Source organism: Mastomys coucha, chromosome X, assembly GCF_008632895.1.
Source record: "Mastomys coucha isolate ucsf_1 chromosome X, UCSF_Mcou_1, whole genome shotgun sequence".
In the NCBI taxonomy this organism is placed as follows: domain Eukaryota; kingdom Metazoa; phylum Chordata; class Mammalia; order Rodentia; family Muridae; genus Mastomys; species Mastomys coucha.
The window spans coordinates 155911165-155938531 of record NC_045030.1 but is presented as its reverse complement, the minus strand read 5'-3'; the positions used below and the strand labels follow the sequence as shown (position 1 = coordinate 155938531).

Sequence of the window (27367 nt, the reverse complement as noted above, 5' to 3'; positions counted from 1 at the left end):
ATTAAAACACACACACACACACACACACACACACACACACACACACACACACCACACTTTTTATATCTGTACTATTTTTTTCATTAAAAATTATCTAGAGGAGTTAAAGAGATGGCTGTTCTTTCAGAGAACACAAGTTTGATTCCCACCACCTACATGGTGGCATACAATTCCAGTCTCAGGGAACTTGATGCCTTCTTCTGGCCTCTGAGGATACTACACACACATGGTGCACAGACATACATGCAGGCAAAATACCCATACACATAAACTGAAAGAGAAAAGAAAGAAAAAGAGAATAGTAAAGAGCTGTGAGTGTTTCTGTATCTATTGCAGTATGAGACATACTCAGGGGCTTATTCAAGCTTGTTAATAAAAGTAGACCTGACATACTCTTGTGTCTCTCTTATTTATCTTCTAGGGACTGTTTGTGAGATAAAGCATGATTTGGCCTTTGAAATCTTGCAAAGATAATTAAAATTAATTGAAATACCCAAACAGTATAGTATTTACTGTAGTTATCATAAAATAGTATTTGTAAAAAAAAAAAATCTTCAAATCACTTGTTTTGTTAAATCAATTGAACTATATATTGGTAAATGGGGGTGAGGGAGATGATGGGCCTACGTTAGCAGGCTTAATGCGGGTGACCAAAGGACCACAGGGTTCAGATGCCCTCTCTTTGTTGTAAGGCCTTTTTTCGTCTTAGCGGCTAAGACTGTTCCTTGCCATCTTATGCTTTCTTAGAGGTGAGGTGTTCAGGTTTCAATGTCTCATGGAATCAAAAGAAAGAGAGGGGTGAGAGGGGTGGAAAGGAGGGAGGGAGAGAGAGATATCAGGAGTAGAATAACCCAGTGTTTTTTTCCTTTAAATGTGTATGTGTCTGTGTGTGTGTTTGTGTATCAAGGCAACAGTATATATGTAGAGGTCAGAGTTCAACTTGCAAAGGTTAATTTGGTTCTTATTTATTTATTTATTTATTTATTAACTTACCATATTGGCCCCAAGGATCAAACTCTGGTTGTCAGGCATGGCAGCGGCAACATGCACCTTTACTGTACCGAGCCATCTTGGCAGCTCTGGAGTTCTCTTTAGTAGACTTCTTTTATATATAAATTTTTAAACTATGTATGTCTTGTGAGGAGGTCAGAGGACAACTTCTGGGAGTCAGTTCTGTCCTTTCATCATGTGGGCTTTGAAGGTTAAACTGAGCATCTTGCCAGCCCTTGTAGGGATAGAATTCATTCATTCATTCATTCATTCATTCATTCATTCATTCATGCACGCATGCATTCTCTCCCTCTCCCCATCCCACCTCTTTGTGTTTTAAGGTAATAAGAATGTTTATTTTGTAGCCATTTCGAGTGACCATGATCTGGGAACACAGAACACAGATTTATGTTACCCCAAATTCCATGTTCCAACATTAAGCAACTTCTTGATGTTTTGTATAGTTTTACAGAACAAAGAAAGCAATAAATTAAGGCAAGCTTAAAGTATATTGGTGGAAATATCAGAGAGACAGGTACAGCAAGATGGAGGAAGCTTTTCTATAGGCTGAAGATGCTATCTGATGACAGTTCTAGCTTTTAGGTGGGTAGAAGATAGTGGTCTGCTAAGTTAATAGATTCCAAAAGCTTTTAAACTATTAGTCACAAGATAATCAGGTCTGATACAAATATGGGCAAAGAATGGCAGTTCTGGAGGGCTAGAACTTAGCTCAAGATAAGATAAATAGTTTCTGGAGCTGCAGCATTCCAAGTTGTCCATGGTTGTGTAGTTCTAACAAGTCAGCCAGCCTCTGCCAACATAGCTTCTCTTCTTTGCTCTGCTTCACAGCTCACTTGTCTTTCAGGTTCTAACAACCTTATTACTCTTTTTTTTGGAGACACTGTATTACTATGTAGAACTTGAATTCTCTATGTAGCCAAGCTTGGCCTTGAACTCATGGTCCCCTACCTCAGCCTCCTGGATGCACGGATTATAGGCATGCACCCTACTCTGTTCTCTATGTGGCTTCTGTCCTAATCTCACAGACTCTTACTGTTTCTTCATAGCTTAAGTTACACCTGGCCTTTGTTCTGAATCATGGCCTGGCTGTATATGCTATTCAGGTTTTGCTTTCTCTGCTTGTTGATTTGTATATGTATTATTCATATCTTTAATGTGACAAAAGTTGTTCTCCTAAGAAAAGAGCTTTCTATGCCAAAGCATCTCGGAGGCCAGTGTGTTATGAACCCAATTACTGTTATTTCAATGTAGCCAGATGATAACAGGTATGAGTCAGGTCATTCATCCACACTTAGCTGCTGCTTACCTTTGTAACAGACTGTGTTTGGGCAGGAAGTGACCTCAGTTATGGGTGTAGGCATGGATGTACATACAGTAGAAATATGGAGAGGGCACTTTGGAGCAGAAGGGCATAAAAAAGGATAGGGAAGGATTTCATCAGGCTGGCACCAGAGGAAGAGTGTCCTGGGAAGAAGACCTGAGTTTGGTCTGTTAGACATGAGCACATGGAGAATTGCAAATCTACCAAGTCAGCAAAGAGTAGTGTGTACTGTAAGAGTCCTGATGGCCAGGACCTATTAAAAAGTGACTAATGCTACCCAGGCATGAAGTAATAAATATAGGAAAGAAAGTAGCTGCAATATTAATATTTTTTTCTCAAATTTCTCAATTTCTCTCCAATTATGAGATTGGAGAAAGAACAACCATGAGCAAGAATGAACAGGGTGATGTAGCAGATCAACATTTAGCATGAAGACTTCTGTGCAGTGATACCTATCTTGTCTTTACTAGTTCCTTTTGCCTTCTTTGTGACCACTTCTTGGTTCCACAGACATGGCCCTTGGTAAAAATACATGGTTTTAAGGTGGATGGGAAGGATGGAGCAAAGCCCCAGATGTTTATCTTAGCACTTCCATTTTGTGTTTGTTCTGAAAGCCTAGTATAGCTTTTGTTTTCTCCTGCATTGGGTTTCTGGACTTCTGAGCTCTTAAATCTTCAAATTTGGTATGCCTGCCCTCTAGTGGCAGATTTGATGCACCCGTTTGTTACCCTGCTGATGGCAACACCACAGTAGTTCTCACCGCTGAGCTTTGTATTTAGTAAACATTCCCAACTCATACATGTGAAGGATAGATTGAGTGATACTGATTTAGTACCCAGGGACTTTTGGGTTGGGCTTGGAAAATTTGACTCCTGACTTTATACAATGTAAATGCAACAGGAGAAAAAGAGTAACACAGTTATGATAGCTTACACCAATAATCCCAGCACTCAGTAAATCAGTAAATCCAAACCTAACTTTGGCTATATAGTGAGTTCTAGGCAATCTTGGGCTACAGTGAGAGATTCCGTCTCAAAACAAACAAACAAACAAAACAAATGAAACAAAAAGATTGTGCAGTTATAATATTGCCGTATGTTCTGTGAAGAGCAGAAGAGAAATCTGGGGCCAAGGAGATGGCTCAGCAGATAAGGCACTTACTGTGCAAATATGAAGGCCAGAGTTCAGGTCTCTAGACTCTGCTTAATGTCCACTGGGCACAGTAGCCTAGTGCTTGGACTGTGGAGTTAGGGATCAAGCTGGCTAACTAGGGGTAGCCTTAACAGAGTTAAAGCTTCAGTTGAGAAACTCTGTCTCAATTCATGAGGTAGTGATCAATTGAAGAAGACTCCTGATATCAACTTTGCTCCCAGACATGCCATCCACACATATGTGAAAAATGTATTGTTATCCACTTAGCTAATCTAAAAGGATCAAATGTGATGAATCATAAGAGAAGAATGGCGGTCTTAAAACCTGTCATCATTCTTTACCTCTTCAGTAATTCATGTTCATGTTAACTTTGAAGATAGAAAAAACCATGAAGCTTGGTGTCTCCTTTATATTATAGTTTATGTTTTGGTTAAATTCTTTTTATGAGGCAGTTATGTTTATTCCTTTGAGGAGAAATTAAGAAAAATACAAAATAACATTCATTGGTGTTTAAGTGTTTCACCTCATCTCATGACAGGCAAGTTCTGTGAGTACTTTCTTTTTTAAAGTCCTTTTCAGTGGAGAGAGAACCACAGGAGAACAACAGTAATTACCAAGATGAGCCCTGGAGGATAACAGAAGAACAGCGGGAGTACTACGTCAATCAGTTTCGGTCCCTCCAGCCAGACCCGAGTTCCTTCATTTCAGGTGAGAGAACATGGTGTCCTAGAACATAGGGCCCATGTGAATAACTGCAGAACATCTTGAGAAATGAATATTATACAAAATGAATATTATAACCTTCTTTGATTTCAATTCGTATTCCTCTAAGGTAGAACTTCTTATCAAATATAAATCATGCAGAAAAAATGGTAATGACCTTGGGAAAATTCACTGCTATTGAAGAAGGGTAAATGTGAATTTGGGAGAACTTAGTCCAGATCCTGTACCTTATCAACTAAAGCACTTGGAACAGTAGATGACAATGCCAAGGGACCTTAAGTTGCTTACTCATTATATTAGAGTCAGAACAAAGACAAGGTGTAGCCTTCCTTCCTTCTGCCAGAGGTTCCCTTAGGTTTTATGCTCCCAGAAGTTTAAGCTCATGCTCATTTTCTTTGGCTTAAGTCTTTCTTTCATGGTTCTTGAAATTGAGATATGAAAGGAAGACTGGCCAGCATTTTCTCAACGTCATTTCTAAATTATTGTCAGATAATTAGCATTCCTGTTGTGCCCTCATGTAACATTCAAGCTGAGAGGAATTGATGTAATTCCCATGTGCCTACATTTTACCAGGCTGAACAAACAGTGAAATAGTAGAGTCTGGAAGAAAAAAAACGATAAAACTTTCTTCTCACATTTCAAATGTAAAGAATAACTGTGGGTTTGATAATTATATGCTAACAGTCAAGCATGGATTAAGACTAATTTTCTATGAAATAAGGTATATAATTGATATATTCTTATATATGTAAAGGCAAACATCATTTTAGTGATTGGTGGTAAATGACCTTATGGAAGGTACAAATAATAAATAGTCTAGAAATAACAAAGGAATTTTACCATCATGATTTAGAATAGATGAATAGAAATCCAGATTCCATACATTAACCTCACCTCTTGCTCATCTGAGTCTTTTCACAATATATTCAGATATTTAACCAAATATGCATAAGTCATTGTTGGAGGTGTTTTAAAAATTTCTTTCAACCTTTTTATTTTTGTAGAATTTCAAGTGTAGATACAACTTGACTTACAACTATAACAAATCCCCATGGACAAGTGCTAGAAGTTTTATCTATATTCCCTCTCGGCAAGGATGATCTTGAAATACAATTGCCAGGCCATTTGATTTGAAAAATATTTCAGGATATATGTTTGAGTGTCTTAGAAAAACATAACCAGAACTCACTGATACATGTGAGAAAAAAAATCACATATTCTTTAACACAATGAAGTCTTCATTGTTCAAAATTTTCTGATTGTCTCATAAATTCTTTTAAAATGTTTAGTTTGATTGCAATGAAGAAGTTTATGAATGACATTCATTAGTTGATATCATTTAAAATAAGTATCTTAGTTGAGTTATAATTCATATACCATAAATCTTACCATTTGAACTGTGCAATCAGTGGTTTTAGTTTATTCACAGACAAGATCATAACCTAAGTTCAGAACCTTTCCATCACCCTCTATAACCCACCCACTTAGTAGCAGTGACTCCCTACTCCTGCCTTCTCCACCTTGCAGACCTAGGTCACTACTGTACATTCTTTCCCTAGATTTGTGTGTTCTGGGCTTTTCATATAACTGGAGTCTCTTTTTCTGGTGGCTTAGTGTTGGAGTACATGAGTTCTTCTCACATGGTGTACTCAAAGGAGACAGGACTCAGGCTTTCGCCTCTGTTCCTTCTTTAGCTGGTGACATCTGGGACATAGCTGAACTTGATAGTTGTTAGTTTCCCAATGTCTTCCACCTAACTTTTTTGAGACTCTATGGTACAATAGTCTCTGGTGTGAAAGCCAACATTTGCTGATGGGTTGGGTCTCCTGTGCTTTGAAGAGGATAGATTCAGCAGAAGACACACTGATAGGAGAAGAGAATGTCTTTATATCTTGATTGCTATAGGATAGCTGGTAAATGGGCCAACACGTTCTGTATGTCAAGTGTTTCACAAGGTGGTCAGTTGCAAAGAGTCATGTGATAGTGTTATTGACAGCATACATTTAGGGAGAAGGCTCTTTGGGTTTTGATACTTTGCTTTTGATTCTTAATAATTTATCAAAAGAAAGTTGAGTGTTGCTTTAGGATCCATTATAACCCATTTTAAATTTTATTTTGAAGACAATGTTTCACTGTGTAACTCCTGCTGGTCTAGAACTTGCTATGTAGGTCAGGCTAGCCTCAAACTCACAGAGACCTGCCTTCCTCTGTCAACTGAGTGCTGGGATTAAAGGTGTGCAGGCCATGCCTAGCCTGATTTTTTTTGTTTGTTTGTTTATGTAGTGTTGGAGCATGGATCCCAGGGCTTTGCATATGGCAATCAAGTATCTACTACCAACTAAACTCCCACCTATTCTTATTGTTTTAAAGCTAATTAGAACACTTAAAATTGCTCTGGGAGACTTTTGACTTACCTTAGAACAAAACTTGGGGCTTTAATGCTCTCTTGTGTTAGAAATGAGGCTTTTGAATTGTGAAACCCTTGGGAGCATGAAAGCATGAGAAATCTCAGTGAAGGCTAACATTTCAAGTGCAGCTGGGACAGTGGGATGATCGTTCAATTTCAACTGACATAAGTAAATTTACAATGAAAAGAGTCCTGGCTGAATTGTTCAAAGTGCCACCAAGAAATCTTAAATCTTGTCAAAACTATTTCTCAGTATCTTGGTAGAGTTAATGATACCTTTTTTCCCTTTTGCTTATCATTTTTTTTCATGGCTCTACATTGCTTTTCCATTCTCTAAGTATAAAACTCAACATATTTTCATTTACTTAAGTAATTTTGAAAGTTTTCTTAGGCATTTTTAATGAAAATGTCCAGTTTTGGTAAACACACAGCAAGAGTTTATCTTATTTGTATTTGTTATGAGCATTTTGTCATTGTGTCTTTTTTTTTTACATATTCTATATTCCTTTTTTTGTATTTTTCTCATTTTCGCAACAAGAAGAACCAATCTTTGTCCCTCAGATGTGCTAGGCAAGCCACATGCTGCTTTTATGAACGTCCTTGTAATTGTTGTTGCTTGGAGGAATGAATAAAAGCATTTGTGGTTATGTGGTAGAGATTGTTAAAGGAAAACATGGCGATTTGCTTGCACATCAAAGCTGCTTCAGACAAGTAATGGCTGACTTAAAACATGGCTCTTGACAGGGTCTGTGGCCAAGAACTTCTTCACCAAATCAAAGCTCTCCATTCCAGAACTCTCTTATATCTGGTGAGTATGTTTACTGCCAAGTGTTATCATAGACTCATCTTTTAGCTGTTTTGAAATTTAATTTTTTAAGATGTGATTTTTGTTTGCTTTGAGATGGAGTTTTACTCTGTAGTCTAGAATGACCTGTAACTCGTCGTGTAGCTCAGGCTAGCCTCAGACTTGCAGCAAATGCCATGCCTCAGCCTCTGAAGTAAGTTTTGATTTTTGATTTTGTTTTTTGTGGTACTAAGGTTTGAATCCAGGGCCTCATATATACCAGGTAAGTGTTCTGCTGCTAAGCCCCACTCCCAGCCCTGAGAAGTTTATTTTCTGGATGACTTTTAAAAAACAGATGGAGAGTGAATAGAACTCAGGGTTTTGTTGTTATGAAGATTAAATAAATTATCATATGAAAACCACAATGAACAGTATCAGACACGCATAGTGAACCCTAAGTGTTAGCTACTAGTTTAAAAATAATTTCTGTAGGCTAGAGAGATGGTTGCTCTTCTAGAGGGGCTGAGTTTGGTTCCTAGCACCCACATGGCACTTCTGACTGCCTGTAATTCCAGCTCTGTGGGATTCAATATACTTTCTGGCCTCCTAGGGCACTGTATTCATGTGGCACACACAGGCATATACGTATATGTACATATAAGAAAAAGAATTTCCTACTTTTATTCTTTTCCCATTCTCATTTCAGTCTAGGCAGTTGTGCACATATGAGACATTCTGTCATACATTTTATTTTCATATTTTTAACTTAGTGTGAGGCAAGGAGCCAGAGGACCTTGAAAAGCCATTCTTCATAATATTTTATAAGGTAGGGTGAACAGAAGGTCCAAGAACATTCTGGAACGAAGTTAAATTTGTTTAAGATGCCTGTGAACTTTGTAAATTTGGCAGGTGTTTCACAGCTGGGCCTTAATTCAGCCTGTGCAGCTGCAGTGTTGGCTCTCTGAGGCCTGCCACAGTTGTAGCTCCAGAAGGGCTGTGCTGCAGTGGTCCAGATGGTTTTCTTTGCATGTCTGAAAATGCTCAGCACCATAAACTTCTGCCTTTGTGGATCATGCTATTATAAATATATATTAAAACATTGGAATATTTATGTAAAGAGTTTTTTATTAGGCATTACAAAATTATGATAGAATTTAGAATCACATACCATGTATTGCGGATCTTATTGAAAAACTCTTCCTGGTGTATCATGCATGCCAGTGTAGGTTTTTCAGCCATATAGTCTGGCTTTTTTTTTTTTGCAACAAGTCTTATGTTAGATTTTAAGGGTAGGAAAAAAATGACCATTTTGAAAAGAATAGAGTCTGTTTTGGCAGAACTCCCAGCCTTAACATTACCCTGTGAGGCTTCTAGTCATTTTGTAGAGACAAATGCATGAAGGCTAAATGGCATACTCTCCATCCAGCATCTGAGGCAGTTCCCAGATGCCTCACCCCAGGGAGCAGCTGTTTCAGGGCTGCTGCATTCTGAATGAGAGCAACAGTCTCCTGGGGAATAGGAGGATGCAAATGGTCCAAAGCAAAGTTACATACTTTCCCTTAGAGATTTTTTTCCCCAATAGTAAGAACATCTTTTTTAGTACAGTTTTACATGAGTCATTTATACACATGTCCTAATACAAGTATGCTTGTGTCTGTATACCACAGAGATGTTGGTGCTTAAGGGATCTTAGTTCTTCTAGCAAATAGGTTTCTTTTGTGTTTAATGAATAGGTCTGTGTCTTTTAGTGAAAGATGGTGACTGAAGCAGAGACATGCCTTTTTAAGACCCTCTTTCTTCGTGTTTCTCTTTTCCAGTACCAGCCTTTTTCTAGTTGCTACTTTTATATTAAAATATGATGCAACCAGTATTTCTTGAACCTCTTTGGATTCCTATATACTCTCGTTTTCTCTGTTCCCTCTCCTCTTCTGTCTCCTCCGTCTTTCTCCTCTTTTTGCCCATCCCATCTCTGTGTCCATGTTTTAAAACAGGGTCCCATGTGCCTCAGGCTGCCTTTGAAATTGCTATGTAGCTAAGGCTAGTCTTGAACTCCCGCCTTTGCTTCTTAAGTTCTGGGCTTACAGGTATATACCACTATGCGCAGGTTTCTGACAAAAAACTCTCATGCAGAGACTAACTTGCTACCAAAATGAAGCCATTTTCCCTTAAAACTGAAAAAAAAATGAACTGCCTATGACCATAGTCTGAATGCACTCCTTAGTAGTGGCTGGGTCTGCCCTTCCTTGGCTCATTTCCAGCATCGAGTCTAGCACTCTTCACACCATGCAGCCTGCACTTATTGAGCAACTGTCAGGTAACTGCAAAAACCCAAGCTTTGTTTTTTTTTTTTTCTCACTAGGGTTTCCTATGCCTTGTCTCAGTGTTGAAAAAAACCAGACCTGTCAGAGAGCTGGAAGAATTCCCATTATCATTTACAAAGTGCCACTGATGGTACTGCCACAAATCAGCTTGGTTTTTTTTCCCCCTCTCAGTGCCCCTGGGATTTCACATGGTTTGCCTGGGAAACTTTGAGGTTATCACAGGCCATGGGCAGGAATCTGAGAACTGTGTGCATGCTTGAGGTTGATGCTGTATGACAGGCAACTCATGACATCTTTCATCTTCTAGGGAACTCAGTGATGCTGACTGTGATGGAGCCCTGACCTTGCCTGAGTTTTGTGCTGCATTTCATCTCATCGTAGCCCGGAAGAACGGCTACCCACTGCCAGAGGGCCTGCCTCCAACTCTGCAGCCAGAGTACTTGCAAGCAGGTAATGTCTTATTGTACATCATAAACCTTAGCTATATTTGGTGAATGCCTAATAACAAACTCTTATTTCTTAAAGTGATATCTGGACACCAGGGATGTCCTTGACATCTGAAGATTCTTTCTTTAACTTATATCAGACTTTCATATGTTCGAATACAAGTTAGAGGGATGATTTAAGGAAGTATAAACCATCTGTTCTATTTGAGGTACCTTCTGGGTGGATTAGAACCAATATCACTATTTTTTTTTCATGATAGTCATGGATGGCAAGTACTGAATCCCACTGTTGATAGAAAATAAATCTTATAGAGCCAACTATAAGCTTGGCATCTTGAGACATATCCTACTATCTCTAATTGGTCTTCAGTAGGGTAGTTCAAAGCTATAATGTTTTTTTTTTCCTTAACAAACAGTCATAAACTAATACTCATTTCCCCCAAATTAGAAGACAGACTTGTAAGGCTACATTGCATCGTTTGGTGGACTATGTATGAGCCGTTTTTGATACTTCCATGTCTAGGGGACTGGGTGGATTCTAGGAGAAAATTTTTGTTATATAACGTATTAAAGTGTTTTTAGTCTTTACTATGTGAAAGGCACTGTGTTTTCTCTGTGGTCTGGGAAGAGGGGCAGCAGGTATGCTGAGAGTTGCTGAGAAGGGGGTTGGAACACTCAAGGAAGAGAAACTTCAGGCCATGGCTGATGGAGTGCATAGAACAAAGAAGAAAGGCCAGGATGAGGCTGAAGAGAAAAGCAGGAAACAAATCATAAGCAATAGCATTGGCCCGGCTTAGGCAGGGAGATGACAAAATTGGATTTCTTGTCTGCATTGATTCTATGGGTTGCCTACTAGGACTGAGGAGGTGACAGTGGACACAGAGATAGAAGATAGGGTGAAGATAGTTAGCAGTTGCTTGTTGTCATTTGTAGTCTTTGAAGTGCTAGCTTCCTGCATAAGACTGCCTTCTAATTGCTCCCAAATGGTAGTGGTACCCTCAGCAAGCACTTAAGCTCACAGCAGTGATGGGAAGACCAGGAAGGGTTAAAAACACATTGCGTTTAGTTTTAAAAATCATTTCATCAAACTTTGACTTCCTAACAGTGTATGTTGACATATTTGATTTATATCTTCTATTTATTATCTACCCCAGTCTGTTTTTACTCTTGGAATATTAGCAACTTTTAAAAAGTCATTGTGTTTTTTCCTTCTTAATTACCTCATGGCAAAGTAGTAAAGTAGAATGCTGCCAGGCATTCTCTCTCATGCCAATTTCCTGAGCTTCCCAATTAATAAGTGTGTTTGCTGTTCTATGCTCTGAGAGACTTATAATGCTATTTCTCTATTGTCAGAAAGTAAGAATGTATGCTTTTATTTTTGTTGCTCCTTTTAACCAAAGAGATACGTATTTCATAAAGTTATGTTTGGTATATATTATTTTAGTATCTTGCATATCTCTAGCAATACCTAAAAGGAGGTATTTTTTTTTTAGTTAATCTTCATAGTATTTAAACCATTGCTATGGTTACTGCATTTAAAAATTGTGTGTAGTATGATTAAAACTTAACATACCATGGTAGCCAATGTGGCCAATTATTACCACATTGTAACATTCACTGCTAAGAGCGAGAATTTGTCAGCTGGACTTCTTCAATCTGGGTGTTCGGGTCTCTGCTGGTCACTTACTGGCTGTATGCCCTTGAGTGAGTTGTTTGCCTTCTCTGTTCCTCAGTTTCAGTCTCTGAAATGGCAATAGCGCTACTAGAGTGTGTTTGTAAAGACCTTCAAATGCTGTCTGTTACAGCTAGTGATGTAAATAGTGCATGTGAGTGAGCTGACTATTGTTACATTTAGCCAGCTCAGAAACACTGCTAAGACATTCCACTATGGCTCTAGCAAATATTCTTATGTATTCTTTTTTTCTTCCCTGCTAGCTTTCCCTAAATCCAAGTGGGAGTGTGCAATTTTTGATTCTTATTCTGAGTCAATGCCAGCAAACCAACAGTCCGGTGACTTGAATCGGATGGAGGTAAAAAAATAAAACAAAAAACTTTCCCATGTTAATCAGGATGTATGTAGAAGTAAACTATAGCTTATGTCTTCACAAACTCTGGAAAATGAACAGTTATAGCAAAACATTTTTATCATTCTCAGTCAAAACCCTCTTTTCTTTTCTTTTTTTTAATGTTGAAAATAAATCTTTTTTAATATGATATATTCTGATCATGGTTTTTCTTTCCTCTTCTCCTCCCATATCCTTCCCCAGGCTTTTAACTCCATGCCATCTTTCTCTCTCTTTAGAAAACAAACAGGCAAATAAAGCAAACAAACAAATAAGAATAAAACTATTCTAATTCATGCTGGTCAGGTAGGAGGCAGCATGTTATCTCAATTTTCTTATATATTGAGACTTGCTTTGTGTCCAAGTGCGTGGTCAACTTTGGAGAAAGTCCCATGAGCTGCTGAGAAGAAGGTATATTGTTTTGTGTGTGGGGTGAAGTGTTCTGTAGATATCTGCTAGGTCCATTTGATTTATGTGACTTAACTCCAGCATTTCTCTGTTCAGTTTTTGGATGGATGATCTGTGTATTGGCAAGAGTCGGGCACTGAAGTCCCTCATTATCACTATGCAGAAATCTGTATGTGATTTTAGCTGGAGTAGTGTTTTGTTTTTGAAAATAGATGCCATTGTACTTGATGCATAAATGTAAAATCCTCTTTTCATTAGTACCTCTTGCCACACTTCCCATTGCCACCTCTGATGATCATTAGTCAATCTGATTATATTTATTTATTCATTTGGAGGTGGGTGTACAAGCTGTGACATCAGTTTAGAGGACAGAGGACAACTTTCTGAGTCCTTTCACTTTACAATGTGGGACCTGGTGGATTGAACTTGGGTCCTCAGATGTGATAACAAGTGATTTCTGACTCACTGACCCATCTCCCTGGCTCCTACTAACCTTTCTGTTTCTGGTTTAGTCTATTCTAAGCATTTCATAAAATAGGACAATGGTGAATGTGTGCTTTTGAGTGTCTTTTTCATTTAGTATACTGTTTTGAAGGTACTTCATCTTTAGTGTAGAATAGTTTTCATTTATAGATATGCTACCTTTTGTTTATTTCTCCCTCCTTATTGCATATTTTGGCTATTATGAACCTACATGAGTAAGTGTTTTATATGGGTAAATATGATTGTTTCTCTTTGCAGTGTATTTACTAGTGGAATTGTTGGATCGTACTATAACTGTGCTAAACTTTTGAATAACCACCAAACTGCATTAGTTTCAATTCTCCAAGCAGGAATATATAAGGGCTCCTGTTTCCTCATATTCCTGATCACCCTGGCTCCTGTCATTTTCATTTTAACCATCTCCGTGGGATGTACATTTATCTCATGATAGTTTCAGTTTGAAAATGACCAGTGATGTTGAACATTTTTTTCATTTGCTAGTTATCCATTTGCATATTTCAGTTGGTGAGGTATCTATTAAAATCTTATGTTCATTTTTATTTGCTTTTTTGTTTCTTCTTGGTGTTCTAAGCAAGTGCTTTACCACTGAGTTAGATTTTTTTCTTCAGTTAGATTTTTCAGTGACATTCTGGATTTATTTTGTCTGAATTGTTTTTTTCCTAGACCACTTTCTTCTGTAACACAGTCCAGATGGGAGAAGACAATAAAAGAAATGCACTATTAAGATACAGTTTCTGGCCACCTTTGTATTGCCAACTGTTTGCTATGTGAAGACTGGAGGATCATAAGTTCAAGGCCATTCTGGTCTACAGACTGATTTTAAGTCTAGCCTGGGAAACTGAATGAAACCCTGTCTCAAAAGAGAAACAGAAAAGCACAATGGGATATTGTTTAGTGGTATAGCTAGTTGCCTAGAATGCTATGAGACTCTAGGTTCAACCCCCAGCACTGTAAAAAAAAATGACTCACAATTTATTGGAGATAATGGACTATGAATAGGAAATTATTTCTGGGGCTTTCATTGTACAGTGGAGAATCACCTCTTAGGATAGGAATGCATGCCATATCAAACCGATTAAAGGACTTATTAGCTACCCTTTCAGAAGAAATAGCTAAAATGTAAATGTAGACTATGATACCATATAAATCAAAAAGTGAGAGGGCCTTGTGAGATTTCCTCCTTTCACATTGGAATGTAACTGGTATTATCATTGGCTTACCCCTAGATGAAGAGCTACAGGAAATGAATGACTGCTGAGAGATGGAGGATCAGCCTTCTCTTGGGAGAAGATCCCTGATAGGCTAGCCAATTCCAAGTGCTCATCCCTAAAACATGTACATATAAACAGCACTAAATGAACTTAGCAGGCTGTGTCATATAGCCATATATCCATATGTTCATAAAAATAATTATGAAAGGAGAGGTCATGGATTTGAAAGGGAGTGGGGAGGCCATAGGAGGATTTGGAGGAGAACATGCAAGAGAAATGATATAAAGGCAGCACTTAGATATGAAATTCTCTAAAATGAAATTAAAAACAAAGGGAAAGACTAGAACTTCATGTACACAACTTAAAAGTAAAACATGTCTCTTTTAAGAACTGCATCTAAAATTTCTTCCTGTATTCTAGAATTTAAACAAGATCCACAAATGTATAATTCAGCTGCTATTTGGTTTAAATGGATTTAGCCTGAGAAATGTTATAACTTTTGCTATTTTTTACAGAGAAAATATTTTCCAGTTTATCACATAACTCTGTGGGTATTTGAGCTGTCTGTATAGTGGTTTCTCTGTAGTGATACATAAAATCTTTTTACTTTAAAGTGATTTAATATATACTACATTATGCTATAACCATGACATTAACACTTGAAGAATCACCTAGATGAGGCTTGTTAGACCATTGATCACGTTCCCGCCTAGTATTGCTGTGACATTTTATTTTGGAAACTAGAAGCATGGCTTTGAGTTCTGAGAAGTAAATGCAAGTTAACCACTAGACCAAAAACCTCTATGCTTTTAATCACCATCCTTGCATTTTTACATTGATATCTAAGTTTCAGATCTATTTAAAATGTATATAATACCAATGTGCATTTGGTGACGTCAACCTGTCACTCTTCTCTCTGTCTACCTAGCCATTTTTCATTTTTAGATACCTTTGCAGACCTTGCACGTAAAGATGGCACAAATATGAATATGTTTTGTCCTTTAACCACAGCAGAGGCCTTAGAGTACATACTTTCCAGCTTTGTTGAGGTCTAGTATATTAATCTAGTAAGACCAATATAATTGCACATGTTTTTGATGTTTTGATACATGCATAGAGACACACACACACATTGTGGAATCATTACCACAGTCAAGCCAAGTAGTTCCTCAGTTACCTTACACAATGGCTTTGTTTTAGTAGAGATTTAAGATCTGCTCTCTGGGCAGTTTTTAAATACATTATATTTTACTACTACTATAGTTAGAGTACATATTGGGAAAGCTTAGTACAGTTACCAGATGTTAAACTGTTTGAAAATAATTCATTATGTCATCAATTTGAGTATTCAATTAATATACTGAGAACTTTTCTTTTTGCATTAGTCAATTTACTTTGCATCTCTATCACAGCTCCTTCCTCTCTTCCCAGTTCTATCCTTTCAAGCTCCTCCCCCACTACCTCCCCTCCTTCTCCTCAGAAAAGGAGAGACACGTTATGGGTACCAACCCACCCTGTTCTTATCTATGAGTTATGGGAATTTTTTTTTGAGTCTCAACTATGTAGCCCTGGCTGTCATAGAACTCACTATGTAGACTAGGCTGGCCTCAAACTCACAGAGATCCACCTGCTCTCCCAGGAGACCTGGACTCAATTCTCAGCATCCACATGGCATCTCACAGCTGTCTGTGACTCTAGTTCCAGGGGATCTGACACCTTCACACACACATACATGCAGCCAAAACACCAGTGCACATAAAAATGAAAATAAATAAATCTTTAAAAAAGAGGGGGCTGCCAACCGGGTCCAGCTTTAGGGGAAAATTTTGATCTGCTTATCAATAAACATCTACAATGAGGAAACTGGACATCCACTATGTAACAGATCCTGGAAAGTACTCACACTGTAGGCCCACTTATCACAGCCTCTCCCTGTTTGTGAAAAAGGCTCTAAAGGCCAGGTTGGATTTTGGCTGCCTGGACAAATATAAAAAAATCTCTGCCTGACTCCCAGTCAAGAGTCAAATTCAATGTAAAATTCACCAATAAGCTTTGATTTGAATTTTTGTTTCTCAAATATATTTCATTCCTCTATATATGTATGTGACTACTTTAGTGCAAATTTACTTATACCTCATTGGGAAACCAAATTAATAAAGTAGATTAAATGTTAGAACTGAAGACATACATTTTTGACATGAACTGTAACTTTTAAAACATTTATTCATGTGTGATTATCACTTAATTTTTTTATTTCAACCCATATATTTAATTTTCTTTTCCAAGAAGACATCTGTTAAGGACATGGCTGACTTTCCTGTCCCTACCCAAGATGTGACTACTGCTGATGACAAAAAAGGTAGGAAAAGAATTAGTTTTATTCTTATAAGGATGTCTTCCTCCATTTCCTCATCGATTTCTCCCAGCACAGCTTCTGGATCATACAAGGACATTGTGCCATATGCATACTTATTTGGATATATTGTGTAGTTTAAGTTGTTGTCATAAGCCTAGAGTTCACAAAGTAGCAGTAAGATCTTTTGTATCTGAATCGCCTCAATTCATTGGACATTGTTAATCTGAAGGTATTTTGAGGTAATATATTGGATTCTCATCCCATAGTTAGGAAATAGAAAAAATTGGGTGATTAATATTTAGTGTTGGTATAAATTATTTGGAAAACAAACAGCACTGATATACATTTGTATACAGGTCTAATCCATAAAGAAGTTCTTCTAGACAGAGTGTCAATCTTAAAGCTTTATCTATTTCTCATTAGTCTTACCGGTGCGAAGGTGTGATACAGAGGCCAGTTTCAATTTGCGTATTTTACTGGGTAGCTGAGAAGGCAGGCAGCCCAGTGTCCAGTGTTAGAGATACCCTCAGGCATGGGGCACATTGGCCTGTAATATCCACAAGTGCAGGAAGGACCCTCTCCTCTAAGGAACATGTACTGTGTATGATCCTTCTATGACTTACCAGGTTCCTCCTCATATACCATCTTACATATAGGCCTCACAAAACTAGTGCCTTTAAAATCACTCAACATTTAGAAATAAGCAGTGAGCTCAGGCAGGCGGTATGAATGATCTACATTCACAAAAAGAGAAAAAGACCTGGGACAGGAACCAAGAGTTTCTGTCTTAAGCCAGTGTTCCATCTGTTATATCAATTCACCACTCACAAGTGGGAGAAGCCTATCTGAAGTGAAGCCATTTCAGGTTTTACCGTTGAGTCCTGCCATTTATTCAGCCTCAAAGAGACATTAAACATGAAAAAGTCTGAAAAGCACCGAAGGTTTCATACTTTCTATTTAAATGTTTGTTTAGGAGATTCAAGTGGAACTAGACATTGTCTATAGCTGATCACTCTCGTAACTTACAAGTCTTTGCCTCAACTACAAAACTTTTAAAAAAATATTAAAACATGGGCTTAAATCCCAAACATTTTCTTGTCAGTGATTGACTGTTAAGAAGGAAATTTTAGATCCTTTTTGGTATTTCCCTTCCTAACCACTAGTGACTGTCTCTCTAGAAAGTTGACATTAGGCCTTCCTTCTGTCTGTGGAGAACATGTTTCCATGCTCATTGTAGTTTTCATTGTTCTAGAAATGCTGTAGCAACTGTAGATGTTTGTAAGACCTTTTTTAAACTGATGGATAGGGATTATTTGTTTTATTATTATTTGTTTTAATGTAATGTATCTCAGAAATAAAATTTCACAAGGCCTTTGTTTTCTTTCTTCTCCTTTCTCTTTCTTCTTCCTTAAACATGAAACAAAATACTACTAGCTTTGAAAAGTACTGTTAACGAATCCTTACCAAAGGACGTATCTGAGGATACAGGTAGGACGAAACCATTTTAATGTATTCTCTATCCAATAATCTAATTTAAAATTCTCAGCTGTTTGGTGACCTGAAGATTGCTTTGTCTGTGATAGTATGTCTGTTTGTCTCTAAATTTTTGGCTTGTGTTTTGTAAAACAAGAAGCCCTTTATACCTTCTCCCTCTCTTTAGATAGTGGATGACTTTAGGCTCTGAATCTAGATTTCATTCAGTTTGAGTTTAGAAATACCAAATTGGAACAATGGTTCAGATAAAGGCCTTTGCTTTCTGTGTAAAGTAAGGAACTCATAAGGTGGATTAACTAGAGCCCCAGAGTTGGTATTTTCATTGCCCAAGTATCAATCTCAAATATCTTTATAATCCTTCCCTACCAGGAAGGTACTGCTTAAACATGGAGTAGATTCCAAGGAGAAAAAAAGAAAGCTATGAGGTCAGTTTCTTGGAGAAAATGTGTCTGGAAAACCATAGAGAATTTCTGGGCCCATGTTTTCAACACTTTCTTTAAAACCTATTTATTTATTTATTTATTTATTTATTTTTATGTGTATATATGTATATGCCTGAGCACATAAATATGCCTTATATATGTGCAGTGCCCATGGATGTCAGTAAGAGGTGTTGGATCCCTGGAACTGGAGTTACAGATGAGCTGACATGTGGATGCTGGGATCTAAACTCAGGTCCCCTGCAAGAATAATAAGCTATCTCTCTAGCCCCCTCTAGCTCTCTGTTAATGGAGCCATTACTGAAGCAAGATGAACCCTGTTCAAATTCAAGTGGCTCCAGAAAGCATTTTTCTTTAGATCTTTGGTTATGAAGATCAGAATGAAGTTTTTTCTTTTTTCTTTATTATTATTGCTCTTGCATATTTAGAATGTAAATAATGTTTCTTCTGGTTGAGTAACTATCATCCTGAGCTTATTTGTTTAAAGTTGCAACAAAGGAATCAGTAGACTACTGAAGCTCATGCTTATGTTTCCCAAATACTAAGTTCATTTGAAGTTTAAAAGCAAAAGTAGGATGGAGAAAGAGGAAATAGGAAGAGATAGAAAGGACTAGACAGAAGAAATCCTAGCCCCCAGGTGATTCTGCTACGTGGCCTATTTGGAAACCACTGCCTCCAAAAAGCAATGCTGCAAAATAGGAAATTAAGATGGTAAATCAATCATGACTCTAAAATCAGTGGGAATTCTCAAACCTGATTTTGACTTTTGAAATGTATTTGGATCAATCCATTACAGGGGAAACGTTCTATTTGCATAGGCCAATTCTAAGTGTCTCTAATTTCGGATGTTAAGGTAGATGCTTTGTAAATTTCATGACATGGTATTAGTAAAGGCTATTTCAATTTGGAGTGTTAAATTAATGCATCTTATATAGGCTTTGAGAATCCTAAGTTTTTGTATTTGTTCCAGAGATTTCAGCATGAGATCAAGTGTTCTCTGAGGCATGAGCCTTGGTTTTCATTTTTAACATTCTTTGACTAGGACTTGGCACCATCAGATAAAACCTAACAGGTGTGCCACAGCACATGAAGTATATCTAAATTTGTTTCACAGTGCCTGGGAACATGTTGTGTGATTTTTGATTTATTCTTTCTACTGCTGCCCTCTTCTGGATATGATGCAATCCCTCATCTCAAACATTTAATAGCCTGTTTCCTAGGAAGTCAGCATAGTTCCCTCTGGGAGATAGGAGAGTTACCAGATGGTAATTATGATACTGGTAGTCAATGTACTGGAGACAGTTCCTCTAAGCTCCATTGCAGGCTTTTAGGTTAATCATCAGGTCTGTGTCATCTTCCCTGTCTCATTTCCTGGAAAGATGATGAAAGATAACATGCCTGGAGTGTTCCAGGAAGTTGTCATTTCCCCGTCTCTCCAGCTAAATGAGAAGCTGTGATTCATCCATTGCCTTTTGCTTGAGCTTGCAGCATAGTGTGCCCTTGCCTTTTTTGCAGATACTCACATGGACTGGGGAACTGAGTCAGGCTGTCAGGGTGGTGGATGGAAGACTTAACTAGCCTGGTACTGTTGAGGCTTTTATAGTCTGAAACCTTACCAAGCTGTACCTTGGATACATCTTTGCAGGTAGAGAGGAAAAGTATGTCTCTGCTCTGCTTATTATTACCATACATGGTGGTAATACTGCTGATAGCAGTGAAGGTGATGTGGACGATGATAGAAGAGGGTGCCAGTCATCAGGGAATGGAGATTCCTTGTTAAACATTTCCGACATACTCTCACCCTTTTAGTTATTGAATGCATATGTGTTAGTAGAGTTTAAGATGTGTAACATGCCTCATGTTCCAGTCTAGCCTAATTTAACCACACACAGTGCACGGTAGTAGTTATCATCTTGCTTCTGGATCATGGCCAGGTGTTCCTGCGCAGCATGGTCTCCAGGCTGCTGTGGGCAATTCCAGGTGTTGTTCCCTTGCTAGTGGGCAGTTCACAGACCTGCATTGCAGCATTTCTCCCCTTTTGCTACCTGCTCCATCTCTACCTCTTTTTATCCTGGAAGGAACTAAATTCAGAATCCAGATTTTTAGGCCTAGAATATTAGGGACCCTTATTTATATCCTCTACAAAAGGAACAGTTTGCAATTCTGCAGGACATTCACGTTCCTAGGACTCCATCTCTTATTTGTCTCTGTGAGAGAGGGATTGTTTATCAGGTGAGGAAAGGGCAGCTGAGCTGGTTAGTGATGAGGAGCACCTGGGGTCTCTGGACCCCTCAACCTGGTCTCTGTTCCCTTTCTTTGTGGCTCGTTCACACCCTTACTCCATTTGTCTGTGTGCTTGTCTGTGTATCTCTCATTAGCAGAGCTCACCCTTGCTTCCACACCCACCCCTGCAGCAGCACAAAGATAATGCTGAAGACAGATGACAAAGGAGTGGGAATTAATGGTTACCATGGTGTGGTGGGTATGGTGGGAAACATTGTTTTAGCACGAATAGGACTTTTGCTCCTGAAATATTTCTGGAAAGCAGTGAGTCCTGAAGGAGAAGAAGGCCACGGAGGAGCAGTGGTGGGCTTACTCAGAGGGAGTCTGGGCACAGGCTTGCCTCCTCTCTCCAGGGCAGTCTCTTTGGCTGAGGAGGGTTGCCTTTCTTTGCTTCCTGGAGTTTGATAGGAAGGAGGGAGGGCTTGGTCCTTCTTTGCCTAGGTATGTGTGCATGATATGAGCAAGGAGAGTCTCAGTCTTGTTGGCTTTTCCATACTTTTGTTGGTGAGGAGAGGGCTATGGCAACATTTCATTTGGAAGCTGAGACATGCCTGGTCTCACTAGGTTAGGAGAAATGGCTCTTTTTTATGCAGCTGACCACATGTAAGGAAAGGCTCACTCTCTGGGGAGTTTGCTTCGTGCCTTGCTGGCATTTATGAGACTTTCAGCTCTCTCTCTTCCTTGCTTGTCTAACCCAAGGGTTTTAATGATCATCATCAATCTACGCTGCTTCATACCAGAGGAGGCTTTTATCCTCGGAACAGTGTAAATGAGGACGGAATAGTGTAGCAAGACACTTTCTTCTGGATAAATATGTAAAACAAGGAAACAAATTATATTCTCCCCATTGCACTCTTCCTGTGGATTTTTATGATAAAAATTTGCAGTGTCTGAAAAACCATAGCAGAGCTCTGAGGTTCTAAAGGCACCTTCCACAAATAAGTGGAAACACAAAAGAGGACTGATGTTTTCGTAAGTGTTTCTAATCACTCCCCACTACTTCTGATGGGAATATGGGCTCCATGGCTATAGACAGCAAGTACATGAGCTTCTGATTTAGGTTTCATGAGGAAAAGTATGGTTGAAACACATTTTAATCCATAGAATTCTTTATATGATTTGGTTACAGAGACAGGGGAACCAGAGTATTTTCTCATTCTTTTTTTTTCTTTTTTATAGAGGGAGATTTTTGAGATAGGGTTTCATTCTGTAGGTTAGCCAGGCTATTCTGGAATTTACTGTGTAGCACAGGCTGCCCTTAAACCCATGGTGATATTCCTGAGCCAGCTTTCCAAGTGCAGGGATCATAAGCATGAGCAGCCACACCCAGCTATGGATATTTCCTTATAGGAAAAGCTTCACACCTTTTTACTTTTTTGGCAAGAGCTCAGCTTTCTCATGACCATGGTAACCATGCTGCTCTGTGCATACACACATATATATGTACACACATGTGTACATATACATGCATGCATGCATTTGCACAGGGTCTCATAAATTAGTCTTGGCTGGCCTAACTCAATATATAGACAAAACTGGCCTTGAATTTGTGGCAGTCCTCCTGCCTCTGCCTCTAGAATTCAGGTATTAGCCACTATATCTGACTCTGGTAATATTATATAGTTAAAGAAGATATACAGCTAGATATATTCCTAACCTTTGTGGGAGACTGGTTTCAAGTCTGTTATTAGACTCTCACGAGAGACCAAGAACCCCTCAAGTGGGAATCTATCATTATATAAAAAGACAAACTCTTTAGTGCGTTGTCTTTTTAACTTGGAATGTCTCCGTTAATCCATTTAGACTTAAAAAAAAAAAAACATTTATACTTGAGAATGGCCTCTCAATGTTTCAATGAAAAAAAACTTGCTGGACTTCTTTCCCTCTCTTGCTTTTAACTTTAAAAGTAAAATAAGAATTACCATAATGTGGAAGCCCCTGCATTCTCACATGGGTACATCAACCTCAGTTTCGCTTGTTGCTGTGTTCTGTACTAGCCCAGGTGCTACTCACTACCCTGATTAGCTGGGAAATGAGAAGTCAAGCAACCAACAATAATCTTTTGTTTCAGCAACTTCTAAGGACTGCAACAGTATCAAAGCAAGACCAAGATCCAGGTAGTGTTTATTTAATTTCTCATTTGATGCCCTTTGTGCTTTTTCCTTGCCTAGAAGTGAATAATCCCCCCTTCCTGAAAAACCACATCCAAATCACTATCTGGTTTACCTTTACACTTGAATCTAAAGAGATGGGCCACATTTCACTTCTCCAGGGTGGCCTGCCTCAACCACTTAGTGATGCTCGAGAGCCTTTTAGTCTTTGTGGGTATTAGTGCTAGAAGATGGTGGCTATTGTTATCTGGACCCCTGACAGGAAGTAGTTTGTGTAACAAGACTGAGCTGGGGTAGGATGATAAGTAATAGCTTTGTTAAGAGGGAACAAGGGTTAAAAGGTAAAAACAAAAAATTCTGTGAATGTGAACACCTAAATGGTAAGAACTCTGGAATAGAAATGTATAGAAGGGAAAATGTTTATGGTGACTTCAGGGAGGCATTGGGCTCCAGGTAAGCACTACCTAGAGTCTGTTTTGAGCCATTCTTGGTGCCTTTTCTCAGCTTTTCACAGTTTTAAATAACCATCAACAAAAGAAAACCAAGAGAGCATAGTTGTGGCTGTTATCAGACTTTGAAGAGAGGAGTGGAGGGGAAATACAGAGACACTGAAGGAGTTAGGACACTGAAGACAAGAAATATTGGAGCCACTTTTAAGCAGTAGAGCTGTAGTATAATATGGGCTACCATGGTTGGTCAGTTGTTTTTTTTTTTTTTTGCTTTGCAAATTTTCCTCCTTTCAGCTTCAGCTTCTCTACACCATCCCCCAAGTTGACTTAAACTGTATCATATTTTATACACTTGAATTTAAGAAATACTATCTCAATGTAAATCAAGGAGTTCAGGTTTCACTTTTTTGTTCATATGAGCCACAGATACATTAGTATTTATTTTAAACAACAATTAATTTGAGTAAAAAGAAAAGTATGGTCACTCTTTCTATTGTGACCATATTTAATCATTCTGTTTTTTTAAGGATTGGCAGATTCTTTACATACTAGTCTGTACTAACTTTGGGATATAGAAATGATAATATTAACCTACTCTTACAAGAAGAAAGTCCTTCCATGGGCTGGAGAGATTGCTCAGGGGTTAAGAGCACAAATTGCTCCTCCAGAGGTCCTGAGTTCAATTCCCAGCAACCACATGGTAGCTCACAACCATCTGTAATGGGATCCAATGCCCTCTTCTTGTATGTCTGAAGATAGCAACAATGTACTCATATACATAAAATAAATAAATCAATATTTTAAAAGGAAGACCTTCCATGAATTGCAGAAATGAGCTGATATATACTATACTAGTCACAAATTGAACTTCAAAAGTATGGCTTTGATATATACCATATTAACCATTAAATTGAACTTCATAAATATAGCTTCTGCTGAGTTCTTCTCTCCCCTCACTATGAATGAAAGTACAAAATCCCAGAGTCACATCCTCCTCTAGTAATGGTCTGGACAAATTTAATATATTATTCTTTCAGAGGTTGGCCTCCTGGTCCAATGTGGATAATTTTATTTTCCTTATTTCTGATGAACTATTTACTGAGATTAAGACTGTCAAACCATTTTTAATCTCATTTGTCAAGTGGTAAGAACTTATAGAAGTATGAGAGTAAGAGGGAAAATGACCATTCTGCTATGATGTTGTCCATCATTTGCTGATCACTTGTACATCATATTTTACCTCATCACAGTCATACCATACAGTCTTTCTTATTGATATCCATTACCTTTCCATGTAAAAATATAAACATGAAGATCTTATACAGATAGGAGATATGGGATAGTATGTATATGTGTATACAAGCATGTACATGCTCACACAAACTGTTACACTTATGTTTCTATACTTATTCCTCCTTCCTTGAGTAGAACATGTCACCAAAGCTGTACCTGGCATAGACAGCTTTTTTTTTAACTTCTAGCTAGGAACTCTAGCTTACTTTATAGAGCAATTGTTGATTCCCTTTGGCTCTGATTGACAGAGTTAGAGAACATTTCCCTTAGCTCTTGTCTTTGTTTACCTTTTCTGTCTAGACAGCTACACTACAAGGATCAACCAAAGAGAATTCCTCCATACCATTATTATGGTTGTCTTAAAGATTGATTCCTTGCAAGACAAACAAAACCTGTAGACACCACAGGAAGGCCTTGAGAAACTTTTGTTTTTGGGAAAGAAAAAGCTTGCCTAGCAACAGTTAATTATGAATTGGACCTCTTGGGACCCTGCCCCTCCCTGCTGAACTATTGGTTACTGATGGATTCTGGAAGAGGAACAGCCATTGTGTCTAGTTTCATACCCACCAAGGAGTTCACCAGGCACAAATGGATAGTTCCAAGCCTGTAGTCACATACATAAACCTCAGTGGGTCTAATAAACAAAGAAACAAAACAAAGTAACAAGCAAAAAACCTCATGAATGTGGGAAGGAGACTTGAGACGAAGCAGGATAATAGAAATGGGAGAGAACTTAGAGAGGGGGCTATAATAATCCAAAGACACATTACACATGTATGAAGTGATCAAGGAACAAACCTAATAAAAGTTAAAAGCAAACAAAACTCTACTTTGTCAAAAACAGCTTTACCAAAACTAAAGGAATTTAATAGTCATTGATCAACTCTAATTTAGGAAGAACTGTTGTAATAGCTAATTACAAAAGCCAGTTTTCTGAAGGTAATTTCTTTCTTAGATGTATCTGGCTTCAGAGGTAATTTTCTGCTTTCTGCTTTGACACGTAGTCAGCTGAGAAAGTGAATAGAAGAGATGGACACATTTCTCATGTTTTTCCTGATCATCATATTGGGAACCTGTCCTTATCAATAAACCAAAAAGTATGGTGTTGAACTAACATAGAAAACAATTACGTTGTCATTATCCTAGCTACTACTCCAGGAAGATTTCTTCTCTGCTTCACAAGCACTGAACCAGCACCTTAAAAACTGAAACAGATGGGAGTTAGCAACATTCTGGCTTTTCTTCCATTTTCTTTAAATGTTACTATTATAGTGTCAGAAGTTACCAAGTTAGCTATGCTTTGCTACACTTTAAAGAAAGTTAAAATTAAGCCTTTGCTTTGAAAATTTCCATAAAACCCTTATTTCTCAGGGCAAGGCTGGCTAAGCCCCTGAAGCTGATTACTGTGTTTCCCTTTCAGAAGCATCATTTGTGGTATAAGCCTTGTGTTTGAGTTCTTGGTCAGTGTGGCTGTCTTAATTCCACACGTTCCTGTGATCACATTGCCAGTAAACCAGGGTTTTAATCAGTTAATACCACGAAGCCCTTTTCCCAAAACACAGAAGGATGCAAGCTGAAAGGCTTACACAGTGTTCTTATCAACAACTATCACAGAAACTGATTTGAGTTTATATAAAACATTTTTTATTAGATATTTTCTTTATTTACATATAAATTTCTCCATTCCCAGTTTCCCCTCCAAAAAACAAAGAAATAAACAAAAACAACAAAACCAAACCCCTGTTGCCTCCCCCATCCCCATGCCTGCCACCCCACCCTCTCCCACTTTCTGGCCCTGGCATTCCCCTACACTGGGGCACAGAACCTTCACAGGGCCGAGGTCCTCTCCTCCTATTGATGATCGATTTTGCAATCCTCTACTATAAACATGCTGCCAGAACAATCAGACCTACCATGTGCAGTCCTTGGTTGGTGGTTGAGACCCTAGGAGCTCTGAGGGTACTAGTTAGTTCTTATTGTTTATACAAAACATTTTTGAAGAAATTGTAAATTTAGGCCTATTATATATTAAGGTCAAAAGATTCCAATCATGGCTGTGTTTGGACAATCATTATACATAATGGCATTTAAGGGACAGTAGAATTTCTAGCTATCCTTTGTCACCTTGTCTGTTCTTTGCAGTCATTTTGACATTGGGGTATTTTCTGTTTCAACCCAGCTTCAGGGAGTAAAGCTCTGCTCTTTTCCCTCTGACCTTCCCTTATTTTGCTACAGATCTTACTCTAGCACCTCCATAGAAGAGGCCATGAAAAGGGGTGAGGATCCTCCCACCCCACCACCACGGCCACAGAAAACCCATTCCAGAGCCTCCTCCTTGGATCTGAATAAAGTCTTCCAGCCCAGCGCGCCAGGTGAAGTGCCCCTCTGCATCCACCCAAGCCATTCCCTTTCCTTTTGGAGCCAGTACATGTCACTGCTGCAGAGGCCTCCGTGTTAGGGAAAAGAGCACACAGACCTGGCAGTTTTCCTTGCCATGCAAGTCTTTATGTTGCTGTGATATTCTTGGGCAGGCAAAAAAATCCCAGACAGATACATAGCACATGGGTCTGGAGACTTTCCCACACTGCTG

General features: G+C 38.4%; 1 protein-coding gene across 8 annotated transcripts in view; it reads left to right on the top strand.

Annotated features, from left to right (window-relative positions):
- Reps2 (RALBP1 associated Eps domain containing 2) overlaps window positions 1–27367 on the top strand; it is a 230506-nt gene that overhangs the window by 104174 nt on the left and 98965 nt on the right. For 2 of the 8 annotated variants that reach the window (XM_031370646.1, XM_031370640.1), the window contains exons 6-13: window positions 4054–4192; window positions 7359–7422; window positions 10027–10169; window positions 12101–12195; window positions 16638–16710; window positions 18142–18195; window positions 22996–23041; window positions 27013–27149. In XM_031370646.1, the coding sequence (XP_031226506.1) occupies window positions 4054–4192; window positions 7359–7422; window positions 10027–10169; window positions 12101–12195; window positions 16638–16710; window positions 18142–18195; window positions 22996–23041; window positions 27013–27149 (751 nt within the window). The remainder of the gene's footprint in view (window positions 1–4053; window positions 4193–7358; window positions 7423–10026; window positions 10170–12100; window positions 12196–16637; window positions 16711–18141; window positions 18196–22995; window positions 23042–27012; window positions 27150–27367) is intronic. The other 6 variants (XM_031370674.1, XM_031370664.1, XM_031370655.1 and 3 more) reach the window with 5 other exon arrangements.